At 33.0% G+C, this 17,073-nt stretch overlaps 2 protein-coding genes across 3 annotated transcripts in view; one reads left to right on the top strand and one right to left on the bottom strand.

The window, feature by feature from the left end:
- The window catches only part of LOC114326683 (exportin-7), a 141,738-nt gene extending 129,006 nt beyond the window's left edge, over window positions 1-12,732 (bottom strand). For both annotated transcript variants that reach the window (XM_028275091.2, XM_028275092.2), the window contains exons 1-2: window positions 12,552-12,732; window positions 11,651-12,058 (exon numbers count right to left, since the gene is read on the bottom strand). In XM_028275091.2, the coding sequence (XP_028130892.1) occupies window positions 11,651-12,058; window positions 12,552-12,566 (423 nt within the window). In that variant the 5' untranslated portion in view covers window positions 12,567-12,732. The remainder of the gene's footprint in view (window positions 1-11,650; window positions 12,059-12,551) is intronic.
- A 514-nt stretch (window positions 12,733-13,246) lies between these two features.
- On the top strand, window positions 13,247-15,999 carry LOC114326684 (galactoside 2-alpha-L-fucosyltransferase SEC1-like). The gene has a single exon (XM_028275094.2). It carries the CDS (start codon window positions 13,324-13,326, stop codon window positions 14,344-14,346), a length of 1,023 nt encoding a protein of 340 aa, XP_028130895.2. The 5' UTR covers window positions 13,247-13,323; the 3' UTR covers window positions 14,347-15,999.
- The last annotated feature ends 1,074 nt before the right edge of the window (window positions 16,000-17,073 follow it).

The following is a 17,073-nucleotide window of genomic DNA, read 5'->3' as shown; positions in this document are numbered from 1 at the left end:
GGTATGGCTTATTAGTGATATTGTCCTATAGTCTGAACAATCTTTGGCATATATTGTTTTAGGTATTGTTACAAAGGTGGACACCAACCATTCCTGAGGTATTTTTCCGGCGTTATATACTTCATTAAAAAGATCCAGTAGTACAGGTAGAGTTTCATCGTCTAGACATTTCAGTAATTCTGCAGGTATTTCGTCTGGACCTACAGTTTTTCCGTTTTTTGCGTTTCGTATTGCTTGTTCGATTTCCTCCATTATGATCTCTGGTCCCGTTTCGCTATCGATTTCTTCCGGTTCTTGTCTATTATCCTCAAACAGATCTGTTATGTACGCCTTCCACTTTTTTAATTTCTCTTTGACTTCTATAATAAGTTTTCCATTTATGCCTTTATAGTCGGAGAGATAGAAGCGGATTTTGTGCGTGATAAGTAACATGGAAAAACTATACGGGGATATGTTGAATTAGTTGTGTACATGACTTTCACCAACGGCCGGAAACCAGAGTGGGGGCCGAGGGTAGTTATAAGGGGTCAAAATCGCGGTTTTTATTATTTTTTTTGTGACGCTCATGATCGAGATAGTGCACCAAAATTTGGGAATAAGTAGGTCATGACGTAACTAAGTAAAATCTCTAGGGGCGGAACGCTGAGTGGCCGACAAAGGGGTGGGGGTAGGGGTGAATATAAAAAATATAAAGGGTTTTTTGCGACGTTCGTGATTGAGATAGTGGACCAAAATTTGGGAATAAGTAGACCATGACATCACTAAGTAAAATCCCCAGAGCCGGAAACCAGAGTGGGGGACGAGGGTAGTTATAAGGGGTCAAAGTCGCCGTTTTTATTATTTTTTTTGTGACGCTCATGATCGAGATAGTGCACCAAAATTTGGGAACAAGTAGGTCATGACGTAACTAAGTAAAATCTCCAGGGGTGGCAGGCTGCGTAGCCGACAAAGGGGTGGGGCAGGGGTGAATACAAAAAATATAAGGGGTTTTTTGCGACGTTCGTGATTGAGAGAGTGCACCAAAATTTGGGAATAAGTAGACCATGACATAACTAAGTAAAATCCTGAGAGCCGGAAACCCGAGGTGGGGGACGAGGGTAGTTATAAGGGGTCAAAGTCGCCGTTTTTATAATTTTTTTTGTGACGCTTATGATCGAGATAGTGCACCAAAATTTGGGAATGACCATGACTTGGATAAGTAAAATCCTCAGAGCCGGAAACCAGAGTTGGAGATGAGGGTAGTTTTAAGGGGTAAAAGTCGCAGTGTGGATAATTTTTTTTTGTTACCTGGCACAAAATTTGTCCCCCACGCAGCGTTCCGCCCGTGGAGATTTTACTTAGTAATGTCATGATCTACTTATTCCCAAATTTTGGTGCACTATCTTAATCATGAACGGCAAAAAAACCCCCATATATTTTTATACTCACCCCTGCCTACCACCCCTTTGTACCCCAAGCAGCATTCCACCCCTGGAGATTTTACTTAGTTACGTCTTGACCTACTTACTCCCAAATTTTGGTGCATTATCTCCATCATGAGCGCCACAAAAAAAAAATAGTAAAAACCGCAAATTTTACCCCTTATAACTACCCTCATCCGCCACTGGGGATATTACTTAGTTATGTCATGGTCTACTTATTCCCAAATTTTGGTGCACTATCTCAATCACGAACGTCGCAAAAAAAACCCTTACATTTTTTTTAAATTCACCGCTGCTCCACCCCTTTTTCGGCCACGCAGCGTTACACTCCTGGAGATTTTACTTAGTTACGTCATGACCTACTTATTCCCAAATTTTGGTGCACTATCTCGATCATGAGCGTCACATAAAAATAATAAAAAACGGGACTTTGACCCCTTATAAACTACCTTCCTCCCCCACTCTGGTTTCCGGCTCTGAGGATTATACTTACCTATGTCATGTTCTACTTATACCCAAATTTTGGTGCACTATCTCAATCACGAACGTCGCAAAAAGCCCCTTATATTTTTTATATTCACCCCTACCCCCACCCCTTTGTCGGCTACGCAGCGTTGCGCCCCTAGAGATTTTACTTAGGTACGTCATGACCTACTTATTCCCAAATTTTGGTGCACTATCTCGATCATGAGCGTCATAAAAAAAATAATAAAAACCGCGACTTTGACCCCTTATAACTAGCCTCGGCCCCAACTCTGGTTTCCGGCCGTTGGTGAAAGTAATGTACACAACTAATTCAACATATCCACGTATAGTTTTTCCGTATTACTTATCACGCACAAAATCCGCTCCCAGCTCTTAGACTATTAAGAAGGCCATCTTTCTTTTTTCGCTGTGTATTTGTGATTTCCTTTATTTTCTTATGCATATTAAAGCTACATATCATGTTTTTTTAGAATATTCTTCTATTTCACTGCATTGATTTGTCAGCCAGGTGGATTTGGCCTCTATTATTTTCTTTATTATTAACCTCTGTATTTCTTTGTATTTTGCCTTATTCCTTCCTTTATGTTTCCTTCTTTCCTCCAGACAGTATGTAGTTCGTTGCTAATCTTTCAAATTATGTATGTATCAGTGCAAATAAGTCATTAAAAGAATATTAGGGTTCTTAGTAAATGTATTATTTATTATAATTTTTGTGTCTTTGGATTTGTCTTCCTCTAAGATAATAAAATATTTATTTTTATACTTCACTTTGATCTATTTGCCACCGTGATGTGTAATTATATCCGACACGTCAATAGCACGGGGCTTGATAGCTCGGTTGGTAGAGCATTGGACCAGAGATCGAGAGATCGCGGGTTCAAATCCCGGACGATTCATATTCATTTTTTTTTATTTTTGGTATTGTTAAGTTTTGGTTAATTCTTGGTAATTATTGTTATTTTTTGGTATTGTAACTGTTAAGTATATTTATTTCGTTGAAATTATATAATAGAAGTATAACTTCTTACGTGCGTACAAAGTACACACACATTCTTTTTTTAATTTTTTATCTCGAATCATCACTTTAAAGTAGTAAAACTAAATTTGAATATCAATGAATCAAATAGAAACCACTTCAATAATCATGTACCTACCTATTTATTATTATAATTAATACAATTGATATTTCTAATATCGATAAAGCATAATCAGTTATACAATTTTAAAAGTATGCACATTTATTAACTGTAAAAATTAAAACATGTGGCTATATTTTTAAGGCGCCTTTACACTTGTAAAGTCTTGTTGTCTCTTGAAAACGGAATATTTCCTAAATGTTTTAAAAAATCGGTAGTTATTCCTGTACATAAAAAAGGTGATAGGTGTAATATAGAGAACTATCGCGGAGTGTCTCTATTACCGTCCCTTCCAAAACTATTAGAATGGTGCGTAAATAAACAATTACTTCTATTTTTAAATAAACATAAAATTCTAACAACTTCTCAATATGGCATTAGATCTGATATGAGTGCTCAAGATGCAGCATTTTCTCTAATCGAAAATGTGCATAAAATCTTGGAAGCAAAACACCATCCTCTTGGTATTTTCTGCGATTTATCGAAAGCATTCGATTGCGTAGACCATCAAATACTACTGGACAAGATCTACTACTACGGCATTAGAGGTACACCACATAAATGGTTTCAGACATACCTATCACACAGAAAAATGTGTGTTAGAATAAATAATTCTGATAGTAGCTGTGAAGCACCCTATTCAAATTTCGCAGAAGTTCAGTGTGGAGTTCCACAAGGGTCTGTTTTAGGACCAACACTGTTTCTTATCTATATCAATGACTTGGTAGCTAGTTTCCCGAATACCACATTTTCACTTTTTGCAGATGACACGAGTATAGTAATTAAAGGCGATAGTTCTGATACATTAACATCCTGTGCCGCTACTACAGTTGAAGAGATATCAGACTGGTTTCTCGCCAATAAATTGGTTCTGAATATTAGTAAAACACAAAGTATCCGTTTTAATTTGTATCAAAATGTGGAAGATGTTGTTATTAAAGTAGATCAAGAAAGCATTACTTCTTGTCATACAATTAAATTTTTAGGCATAAACATAGACAGCAAACTTGATTGGAGTTACCACATAACTGAACTTAATAAAACCCTCAGCAGAGCTACATATGCCATAAGAGCAATTAGACAAAATACAAATTTTTGTGTGGCAAAAATAGTTTATTTTGCTCAATTTCAAAGTATTATGCAATATGGTGTGGAATTTTGGGAGGCGGCTAGCACAGCAGAATTCACATTTGTGGCTCAAAAACGAGCAATTCGAGCACTATTCAACTTAACAAATAGAACTTCATGTAGACCTCTCTTCAAAGATCATGGAATAATGACGCTCATTAATATTTATATTTATAAGATGTCTCTACTTATACATAGAAAACGACATAAATTGTTAAAACCTTCTGATATACACAGTCACAATACACGCAGGCAAGATATAATTCTTCCCAATTATAATTATAGACGTACTCGAAATGGTCCATTGTACTCCGGTATTAAAGTATACAACCATTTGCCCACTGGGATTAAAGCACTTTCAATATGTAAGTTTAAAAAAAATTAAAAAATTGTTAGGTCAATATGTTTTTTATAGTCTGGATGAATTCTTTTTAATAAATTTTAATGATCTAGACGGTTCCAACGCTTAGGCTAAAATCACATATTGTTCTTGTACAAATATTTTTGTTAAAATTATATTTATTGTAAATTTGTGATTTTTTGGAATAAAGATAACTAACTAACTAACTAACACTGCACGCACCGCGATTGCAAACTACGATTGCAATGTCAATGCTCTTCAAAATCATAATCTTGGAGGTCTAACTATCCACTCTTTTATTTGTTTTTATTTCAATTGTTGTGACATTCTTGGTCCACTATCATATTGCAAATAATATGTGTGTTATAAAGTAATTTCTACAAAAACTCCATCAAGAAATTTCCCCATTGTGGTGGGATGGACACATTAAAATAAACTGTGCCTCCAAACTTGCCTGTTCCGCGACGATCTCCTCCAGGTTCTCAAGTCTAGTGCCAGCTCGTTCGTGGCACTACATCCTCCCACCTTTTTAGTCGAGGAAATGAAGCATTTTGGCTCGCAATTTTTTCGTCCAGTATGGATTTACTTGAAATTTTCACAGAAGGTAGGGAATAGTCCAAGGATCATATTCTATATAATGCCACTGTACGTTAAAACCTTGGGGGTGGTTGCCACCCCATCTCGGGGGTGGGAATTTTTTATTACATTTTAACCATGTAAATAGATGTAAATAGTAATTCTAAGAAAAAAATGTTTTTACATTTTCTTCTTAAAACCAGAGAACAATAACCACAGAGAAATGACACGACCGTACTCAAAACGTGTACCGTTTTTGAAGACGCATGCGCGAACCTGGTTGCTTTAAGTGTTCCCAACACATTCAAATTCCAGCTAATTCTGCCACTCTGGTTGTTTTACGATAGTCCGTAGGCGTGTATGGTAAATATTTGACTTAACAAGTTTGAGCATTTATATAATAATAATTATAATAGTTAAAATGTCTGGTTACTCGTGTGTGGTTCACGGATGTTCCTCTGCGACAGGAAGAGAAATAAGTTTATTTAGATTTCCTAAGAATAATAACAGGTAATTGTTATTGCTTTGTAATTTTTACATATTAGTTATTAGGTATCTAATAGTCTTAATTTGACTTGATTAAATATTATTGATAATAAATCATGAAGAAAGTGATTCATTTCCTTGTATACATTACCCCTACGTAATGCATAAAAAAACTAAACTTTGCTCTGCCAACCAAAGGATACCTATTTCAAAATAAAAATAATAAATTTGGTGTCAGTGCATGTATTTTTCATAACAGACGCAAGTCTCCGAAGGGCCAACCAGGTCAAAACAGATGTTGTCCGGGTGTCATCGCATTCCAAGATATCCTATTTTTACGAAATTAAAATATATAAGGAGTTCTATACACGACAATTTCTGATTTACACGACGCAAACAAAATCAAAATACTATTCAAACTAAAAATTGTTGGAAACATAATTGGGGCGATAATTGGGAAAATCTTGCCAATGATTCTTAAAACCTCGATCAATATAAAATATTTACTACGATCAAATGCCTTTTAGAAGTCAATAAAAATAAAAAAACAGTAGATGGGGGTATAACAGTATGCCAACGAAAATATGTAATCCACTATTCTGTTGGCAGCTATTTTGGATTTTCTATAATGAACTCTTTTCTACTAATCAAGCCCCTTCATTTGATATCCATATTGAGGTAGTTGTGAAATTAAATATCTAACCCACCATTTTTTGGCGGCCATTTTGGATTTTCTATAATGAACTCTTTATTAGTAGTCAAGCCCTTTCATTTGATACCCATATTGAAGTAGTTGTGAAATTAAATAATATGTAACCCACCATTTTTTGGCGGCCATTTTGGATTTTCTATAATGAACTCTTTATTAATAGTCAAACCCTTTCATTTGATACCCATGTTGAAGTAGTTGTGAAAAAATATGTAATCCGCCATTTTATACGGGTGGACATCCTGGATTTACAATGATACTGAATGTATAGTGTATGTAATGTTACAAATTTAGATTGTTACATATTTATATTTATAGAAATATACTCTTACAGTACTTCTTGGGTATTTATTCGTTTGCTCCGATATTCGACTTTAAAGGAAAACTGTACTTTTGATAGGTTTCCAAGACAAGAACAATATCGACATTCGATTTCAACATAAAGTTTCTTGTTATCGATAACGAACATTTGTCACCCAAAGAGAATTGGAACTTTCAGAGTTTGTGACATTTCTGTAGCCGTTACAATGGCTGTGTTATCTTTCGATAACCTATATTAAAAAATATAATTTATTAGGAAATACCTCGACGAACAAATTATATCTTGTATCAGCCCAAGCCAAAAACAATCAGTGAAAACCACACCTACCGTAATAAATAGGTATATTTTATTATTGGTCTTTCAATGGCAAAATCAGGATAAACAAAAAGGTATTTTTATTTATGGTTCCAATCAATATGATTTTCATCATTACTTTGCATTGTGCGATATATTTGCAACCTTTTGTAAATCAAAAATAATTCCATTATTATAAAGAATGCCAACAAAAGCCGGCCCTGTACGCAACTTTTTTCTCGGTGCAATATTCTATATTAATTTATTGAAAGTCAACATAAGTGTTTATTTTTATTTACGAATTTATATTGTGTGATATGCCCACTGACTATTACTTCGATGGTCGGTCTGGTTGCTTTAAGTGTCGTTGGCGGCTTAGCCACCAAAGATCAAAGGCGTGTCGTTTCTCTGTGGTTATTGTTCTCTGTTAAAACTAATAGTTTTCTAGTTATTCGCGCTTGAAAGTAACAGTTTTTCGACGAAAAAATCGACCTTTTTAGAGGGTTTTTTGAGAATACCTCGAAAAATATGCATTTAATCAAAAAAACTGTAGATATCAAAATTGTATCTTTTGGTAACACAAATCAAATTCTTTTTCTGTAATGTATTTAAGACCAATACAAACCCAGATACGGCATGTTAAAAGTTAGCTTTTTTCGTCAAATGCATAATTTGAAATATTCAAAGCCAAATAACGAAAAAACTTTGCATTTTTCGAGGAAAACTTAAATAATCTTTTTTCAAGTATACAGTTAGACCTTTCAAAAAATAGTAATATAAAGCTTCTAGTATGAAAATTTGGCGACTTATGATCAAAAAAAGGTCGGTACCTGCTTTTCTCTATGAAAAAATCAGTGAAAAAACTTCACCTTTCTGTAATTCCTTTTATATTTGTAATATCAATACACCCAAGAAGTTTGACCTATTTAAAAGGCCTAATTTTAGAAAAATTTGAATTTAAAGAAAAATTGATTTTTTGCAATTTCCTATTTTTCACCTTTTACTTCAAAATATCTCCGAAAATAATGGAGATACAAAAAAAATATGGACTACTAAATTGTAGCTTTTTTAATAAGTAAAATTCCCTTGTGCATAGATTTTCATTAGAGTGAACAGTTAACGAGATATAGCTGTTTAAACCCTCTATTTATGTACAAGCAAACACCCCCTTATTCGAGCCTTTTAAACCCACCCCAATTAAAAACTAAGGGATCTTACGGAATTTAGTTTGCACAGACTTATAACTCTTCAAAAATCCTACAAAATTATTTTTGAAAAAACTTTTTATCGCCAAAAATCAAGGAGCTATGTTTATAAAACGATTTTTTTTTTCGAAAAATTCGAATAGTCCGCTTATGGATCATTTTCAATCTATGTATAATACCACAGAACCGGTTCGTATACTGGAAGATGACTAAAAAACTATTTGTGTGTGTGTTTAGATTTATGACCTTGGTTTGAAGTTTGAACCAATTGGCCAGCTCAAATTTTTTTTTTTTTTTATTTTCATAGACACAATTTCCTAATTTTAACTGATATACATTATATTTTAATAATCACAAACATATATTACATACATTACATTAAAAACTATTTGTATTTGTACATATTTGTAAATTCGTATTTTTGTGTAAATAAATGTTTTTGTAATTCTTTAATTCTATTTTTTTTTGTATAGATCTATTAAATTATCTACTTATAAAAATTGTAATGTTATTAAGGGTGGTTTTTAAGGGTTGAAATATTATATTATATCCTAAGGTATAAAACAATCATTATTTAACCAATCAAAACCAAATTTTACCCATATTAAAATTTACAATGTTTTTATATAATTTTTCACAATAAGGGGTAGGTTACACCCCTAAAAATAATCAACGCCCTTAAGCATGATATAGAATATGAAGTAAAGGGTGAGACGATCCTAATTCCAAATTTTTATGTAAATCGATGCAAGCCGAAATTATTCTTTTAGTATAAGCAAATTTTTTATATATAGCTCCAACAAGGGTGGTTTTAAGGGTTGAAATATTATGATAGTATATCTTAAAGCATAAAACAATCACTATGTACCTAATAAGAACCAAATGTTGACAATATTAAAGTTTTAAATGTTATTTTATGATTTTTTACAATTAGGGGTAGTTTTCACCATTAAAAAACCAAAAGCGTACAACGGCTCAATATAGAAAATGAACTAGAGGGTGTAGTGAGCCTAATCCCAAATGTTTGTACAAATCGATGCTGGACGAAAAAATTGCGAGGTTTTGCCATTTTTTCAGTTTCATTTCTTCGACTATTTCTGTGGCCTTCCGTTTGGTCTTGCGCACTGCATTTTACTATCTAGGGCTCTTTTTGGCAGTCTTTAGCCCTCCATTCTCACTGCATGACCAGCCCATTGAAGTATCTTAAGTTTAACGAATTTTGAGATCAGTGTCTTTGAACAGTTGGAAGAGTTCATGGTTGTACTTTGATCTCCATACTCTGTTTTCGTTAATCGGTCCAAATATCTTCCATAGAACTTTTCTTTCAAAGACTTCCAACTTTCTTTTTATGTTGTCTGTCATCACTCTTTGACATACTATTGATTTTATAATCATCATCCGTATAATCATCCTATATAAACATCATATTACATCCGTAACATACTATTGATTTTATAATAGATAGTTTTGTAGCCCCCCTACATAACGCACTGTAATGGGCTTTAACCTATTACGTAACACAATTTTTGAAAATTTTTGCCCCCCCCCCCCCGCCCAACCTGCATTACTTAATACTTCAACGGTCCCTAAGTTACAAATAATCCCAGATTCCAGGCCTACAAAACCACATACTGCAAAATAAAATAAATGGAAAATGTCAATTTAACACATTGCCTGCCACGTCACCCAAAATTGACTGACAGATACTTTTTGCTGTAGGCCATGTCGGTCATATATGAGTAACAACATTGTTTCACTGGGGGGCCATAGGCATTTTCTAATAAAGTTCGAAAAGTTTTTACTTCTAGATTATCATGTTTTCAGCAAAAAATTATTGCATAATAAAAAACATTAGTTTTGTTTATTTAAAATCGTCATCCAATTGTGACTGACGTAGCCTGCCCAAAAACTTATTTTGGTAGAGGCCATGTCATTCACATTCACGTGACGATTTATCGTGACATATGTGACCAAATGTCTTCTTATGCGACAACTTTAAGAAAAGGCATAAAGTGGTTCAGGAAGCTGGCCATGGAATATCTCCTTGGCATTAGTGTAGTCAATGCTTATCTGGTAATGAAATTGGTTTCAAAAAAAATAAGATGCAAATACGAAGGTTCAGATAACAGCTGGTTCAACAAATATTAGTTATAGAACCAAGAGAAGAACCCATGAAAAAACAGGACATGCATTGACCAAAGACAAAAAAATTCGACGTATTTGCAAGCCTTGTTACAGGTATTTGATTGGTTCTCTAGGAAGATCGGAAGCCAGAAAGAAGGTGAAAATGTAATGACTTGTTGCTGTGGTTGTCCTGATCAACCTATGTGGTTGATCACACTATGTGCGTGGACCACTTTAAAAATATTCATACATAATAATTCTATATTTTCCTGTTTTTGTTTCACTTTTGAATGGTAAAAATAAAAACTATTTCTTTTAATTTTTCATTATTTTTGCTTAGAGCGCCACCAATGTTTTAATGAAGCATCACTGGACGCCACAACAACAAAATTGCCTATACTATAAAAACCCATATACTCTCACGTAATTTTGAGTGATATAAGGGTATTCAAAAGCTATCGTGTCAGTCATATATGACTGACCTCACTGTAAAAATTTCCGTCAGTCATATCTGTCTGACATGGCATCCAAGAGTTGAACAACTTTTTTGGTGTGGCACCCCATGAAACTTTTTGAGAAAGGCATGTGGCGGGCAATGTATTAAAACAACCTATAACAAACTTAATTAGGTACCAAGTTAATACAGCAAAAGAAAGTAATAAAAAACAGGAGAAAACAAATGGAATAGGTAAACAAAATCATTAATTGTGTTTAACACATTCAAGGACACATCTTCCTATGAAAACAGTCATGTTCCTTTGTAAGCGTCTGCATATGTAGTCATGTCCATGAATGGGTTAAGATCAACGAACTGTCAACTCTGATGGAATCGCCATGAAGCGAATTTAATGACTTCAGGATGAGATAGAAGATAGCAGGTAAAGGAGGGAAGATAATCGCCATCTTTTCCATCATTCTCCCACAATTTTGGGGTAATTTTAAAGCGTATAGGGGAACTTCTCTAAGCAGAAATGGTTGGAAGATTTTTAGGGTGAAAATTATGGAAGATTTTAAGGGGTCATGGGAAATTAAATTTGTGAATGTACACATAGAACTGTATATTATACTCTCATATAATCGAAGAAGATAGGACCTATGAATTATTTTCAGTGCCCTCTGTTGATAAGTAGTATAATTTTTGTTTACTGTTCTCTACATTTGACTACTAGGTGATTTATAAAATCACATCTGGCAACTCTGGTGGTAGTTGTAGCAAATTTTACCTGAAAAATTCTCTGTCTCTCTCAGACCTCTCTCTTGTATGTTGCAGGCAATCTTGCTTCACTGCTTGAATGGGACGGGGCCATTCCATCAGTGTTGACAGTTTGTTGGTTAAGATAGGCCATAACATAGGGGTAACTATAACTATGACAATAAAATATATCAATACATAAAAACTCACTTGTAAAAACTTTCCTATGTCAGCGACAACATTCCTAAACACAAACTCATCCTTGTGTGAATCAAACCATCCCAGCTTTGTTATTCTAGCAAATAACGTAACTAATGCCTGAAGAACAAAATTAGGAAGTTTCGGCCTAGTTGCTAAATAATTCAAAACATAGTTCCTAATATCCACTCTCTGCTGTAAACTTAAGCCTTGTGCACTCCGGGACACTAGTTTTGTCAAGGTGGTAGCAGCCAGTAACTGTGCATAACAAGAGTCCCCTCTATCCAGAAGAACTTGGCATTTAGTAAGTGCATCAGGGCCCGATTGAAATACTACCAAAGTTTTTTCAGCTTCAGCTCTTACACTAGTGTCTTGGGATTCATACAATTGTTTGCAAAGGAGTTCCAATTGTCTTATCTCCTGAAACATAGGTAAAAATAGTAGAGTTCATTCCAAAATCCAAATATTGTATGATAAAGGCAATTAGTGTCAAATAAATAACATAAATTGTTTTAAATCAAGATAAATTCTTTATAACAGAGAAAACCCCAAACAACTTGAAAAATTTTAACATAAGCCAACAATTTTTCAATTGTGATTTATTATGAAACTGCCTGGTAATAAATGACTTTATCTTAAATGTAATTTACAAATTAGAAAATATCCTTCGGGATACGCCTATGAAATATCCCTATAAAATTTTTATTGTCCTACAGTGTTCAGTACACCCTTGTGTTTACATTTGTTCATTTTATTTCATATTTATGAGAAATAGTCTCGATTAGGACAATAGTAAAGTAAGGGACGTAACTAACGTGATAAACATTGTAACATTGCGGTAATTATTACTGGATGCAGTACTTAAAATACGTGTAAGGGTTTGTAATTTGTAATGAAATTTTATCAGACAGACCTGTTCGTCAGCCATTTCCCGCTAAGTTCATTTGTTTCTACAGGAATACAAATTTGTGATTTTAAGGCTAGACCTCTACAGTAAAGAAGCCGGAATTTATCCCAATCACCTCACTCACACAACACTCAACCACCAGTCAAAAACAACGCAAATTACCTTCCCCATGTTATTGCCCTCTATCTGTCAATAAGATGTTTATTCCAGGCGCCAAATTCAAATAGCCTAGAAAATTGGCATTAAACTGTATCAGACAATTTTTATTACCATCTTAAAAATGATAATAGCAGTAGAGAAAGTAACAAACTTATTTAGAATATTATAATTCGATAAAGAAAACAGTATTTTTAAGAAATATTATAGTTTTACAAGCTTCAATGTTTCCTTCCATGAAAATAATAATAAAATTCTTTGAAGTTGCTTCTGAAGTTTGCGCGTTCGTCGTCAAAGCAGGTCTGCCAACATTGAATTTAAATTCGTTGAATTAAAATTTGGATATTATTTTTATAAATACGCTTATTTATTTTATTATTTACAGACATTTAAAAAATAAATATGAGTTTAGGTTGTTTTCGAGAGAATTTTATGTGTTTAATTCTTTTCATATTATTGACACAAGCGCATGCTTGGTAATTTAAACCAAAAATCAATATAAAATTAAACAGAAAGAATGTAGTAGCTTCAGTCTAGGGTGAGATATTGTAGGCAATCGCCTAGTAAAATGCTTATATTTAGAGTTAGAAAAAGTGCTTCAGATCATCAAACGTAAGCAAACATGTTCAGTAATAACCGCAATATATTATTTAAAGGTATCGTTTTAGCATTGTGCATTATATCTTGTGTTCATTTGTTTTTTTTCCCTCTATTTGAAACAAACACCAATCCAAACGTTATAAGGACTTACTTGGATTTGGAACAAAGCCTGTGTGTAAACGATATTCGAAAAAAGAAGCCTTTAAAGCCGGGAAAGTGTCCGGAAAATGGAATTATTACAGTGGAACAAGGTGGTAGACTAGGTAATCAAATATGGGAATACACGGCAGTTTTTGCTTTAGCTAGAGAAACCGGCTTGGATCCGTACATTCCTCGGTGTATTAAGCTGAAGTTGGACTCAGTGTTTGATAAATTATCTGTGCCAACTTTGGATGAAATCGGTCACTGTCTAGTACAAAGGGATTTTTATGTCATGACACCTGAACAGTCTAATATCGATTATTTTTTAGAAGCATGGAATTTTACTAATCAAAGTGTTATTTTGCCGAAATACATCATGCAACCTTCATTATTATTAAACTGGGGCCAAGATATTATTCATGAGTTTAGTATTAAAAAGAGTCTCGTAGAAAAAAGTCAAAAAATATTACATGCAGCTGTTAAGTACGTAAAAACACCTGTTGGAACTTTTATAGGAGTTCATGTAAGAAGAACTGACTACATTAGCTATGTCAAAAGAAAATATAATTCAAGTACTGTCGATAAAAGTTTCTTCCAATCGGCAATGCAATTATATGAAAGCAAATTTTCCAATCCAATATTTATTTTCGTCAGTGATGATTCAAAATGGTGTTGGGATAATTTTAATTACAAGAAAAATGCCTATATAACTGGAAAACATCACAGCAGCTCCCCTGGTTTGGACATGACCATACTGGCCAACTGCAACCACACAATCTACGACTATGGAACATACGGCATGTGGGGGGCCATCCTAGCTGGTGGAAACGCGGTCCATTACAGCTTCAAAGAAGAAGGTCCTGTTTTCCAAACCACGGCTCTGAAAAATTATCGTGGTCGTTAAATAACGAAAACAAAAATTTCGAAAGTCTGATAACTTTTCTAGAATACATTTCTTTATTTTTATACTAAATACTTAAAATAATTCATTTTTTATATAGTTTTATTTTTAAAAAGAACTTTAAATACAATAGATTTATATGTAGATAGGAAAATTTCGTAGCTATACAGATAAAATTAAATAATTTCACTTGCTCAAAAGTATAAAGCAGATAATTTAAATTATTATCTCTACTTTTCAAAAATTTAGCTAAATCACTAATAGTCCAGGAACCGAAGCTTTTCACCTCGCAATTTTTACAGAATAGATCGATTTGCCTCAAAATTTGAGAATAAGTAGTGGATAGTCCAAAGATCAAAATCTATATGATGCCGAAAGGCGCTTTTACCATGGGGGTGGTTGCCACCCCATCTCGGGGGTGGACATTTTTTATTATATTTTGACCGCAAAAGTTGATAAAAACATTAATTTTAGCCAAAAAATAATTTATACATTTTTTTGATAAAATTAATAGTTTTCGATTTATTCGCTACCGAAAGTGTTAGTTTTATATCGAAAAAATCAATATTTTTCTATATTATACTCATTTACGATTCACTCAATTTTTGGCGTAGAAAAAATTTTTTCAAACCAAGTTCTTGGGAATTAAATGACCTACAATTTCATATTTAAACATTTTTTCGTATCTCTGATGCTAATCTTTCTATTCTGAAGAAAATGGCATTTTTTACCAAACTACAAAAATTCGTTATTTGCTTTTAACTCCAGTTTTTTAAAAACTAATCATTCTAAGCCAGTCAAACTTCTGAAATCTATTAATAATATGTACATAAATAAAGAAGTTTGAATAAGGCCAATGACTAAAAACACCGCTAACTTACACTATTATGCTTCCAATTGGATTTCTTCTTTTTTTTTCAAAAAAATATATTGATTTTCTAATCGTAACTTTTTTATTTTTTATCCTAGAAAATTGGGTAAAAAATAATTTTGTAGGTTTTTACAAGATCTATAAGGCTATTAATATTAAATCCTTTTAAAATCCTCAGTCGCAAAAAGAGGTGATTTTGAAATGGTTGGAAAAGGGTTTTTTGCATGTTATAAGTTTTAATTGTCAATAGCTCACTCAATTTTTGCTGTGGAAAAAATTTATGCAAACCAAGTTCTTGGGAATTAAATAAGCTACAATTTTATATTTAAATATTTTTTCGTATCTCTGATGCTAATCTTTCTATTCTGAAGAAAAAGGCATTTTTTACCAAACTACAAAAATTCGTTATTCGCTTTTAACTCCATTTTTTTTATTTATTATTCTAAGACGGTCAAGCCTCTATAACCTATTATTAATGCATACATAAAGAAGACCAAATAAGATCAATTAATAATTTTAATTAGGGTGGTAAGTAGGGGCAAGTTTCCAATCACTTTTTCGCTGAAAAAAAAAATAGAGACTGACATGCTTTTTATTATAAGTCATTTAATTTTTGAGCTAGAGACTATTTTTTTTATTTCTGGAGATAGATATTTTTAAATACTTTAAATTAGTTTGAACAAATTATCCTCGAAAATTGCATAGATTTCCCGTCTTTTGACTTTGAAACTACAATATTTAGCATTTGACGAAGAAGAGCTAACATATAATAAAGTATAGCTCGATTACTATTGGTCTTAAAGAAAATAAAAAAACTTTTTTGTTTATTTTTTCAAAAGGTACATTTTTTTTGTTAAGCAAAGTTGTTTTGATAAAACGAAAACTTCGTTTTTTGCTTAGAATAAATGTTTTTACCAACTTTTGCGGTCAACATAAATCGATTGCTATTGGTCTTAAAGAAAAATAAAAAAAAACAGTTTTGTTTATTTTTTTAAATGGTACATTTTTGCTAAGCAAAGTTGTTTTGATAAATCGAAGACTTGTTGAGTTATTAGCAGAAAACTGATTAAAAACATTGATTTTTTCGATATAAAACTAACACTTTCGATAGCAAATAAATCGAAAACTGTTAATTTTATCAAAAAAATGTATAGAAAGGTTTTTGCTTAGAATTACTGTTTTTACCAACAGTTGCGGGAAAAATAAAATAAAAATTTCCACCCTCGAGATAGGGTGGCAACCACCCCCATGGTAAAAGCGCCTTTCGGTATCATATAGATTTTGATCCTTGGACTATCCACAACTTATGCTCAAATTTTCAAGCAAATCGATCCATTCGGTAAAACTTGAGAGGTTTTGTCCTATTTTAAGCTTCATTACTTGGACTATAACTGATTGATATTTAATTTTTCGTTTTTAAAGGATAATACATAAAACGATAAATGTATAATATGATTTTAGCCTCATAATCGCAGACTTTCTATAATACCATTTAAAATATTTTGATTGCATTTGGCACCTTTGGTAAATTCTCCATCAATATCTTCATTTCTTCTTTTCATCATCAACATAATAATCCCTTTTGTTGCAGATATGTTGTTGCCGATTCGAAGGAAAATGTTCTAAAAATTTTGTGTTTTGACTTTGACTTTGATTTCGTATATCATGTGTTTCTCACTTTACACTTTGGTGCGTGATATGACCAGTTTCGTTCATATATTGGAGGCGCCTAATATGATTTATAAACTTTATTTTAAAAAATATTCTTCTTCTTCTTCTTTTGGCATCATAACTCTGGATGGGTCTTTGCCTATATGGCTATGTCGTTCCATTCAGATCTCTCTTGTTCTTCTCCATTG

The sequence above is a fragment of the Diabrotica virgifera genome, chromosome 5, assembly GCF_917563875.1.
Source record: "Diabrotica virgifera virgifera chromosome 5, PGI_DIABVI_V3a".
Lineage (NCBI taxonomy): Eukaryota > Metazoa > Arthropoda > Insecta > Coleoptera > Chrysomelidae > Diabrotica > Diabrotica virgifera.
Note: the sequence above shows the minus strand (reverse complement) of the source record. Positions and strands in the feature narration are given on the sequence as shown.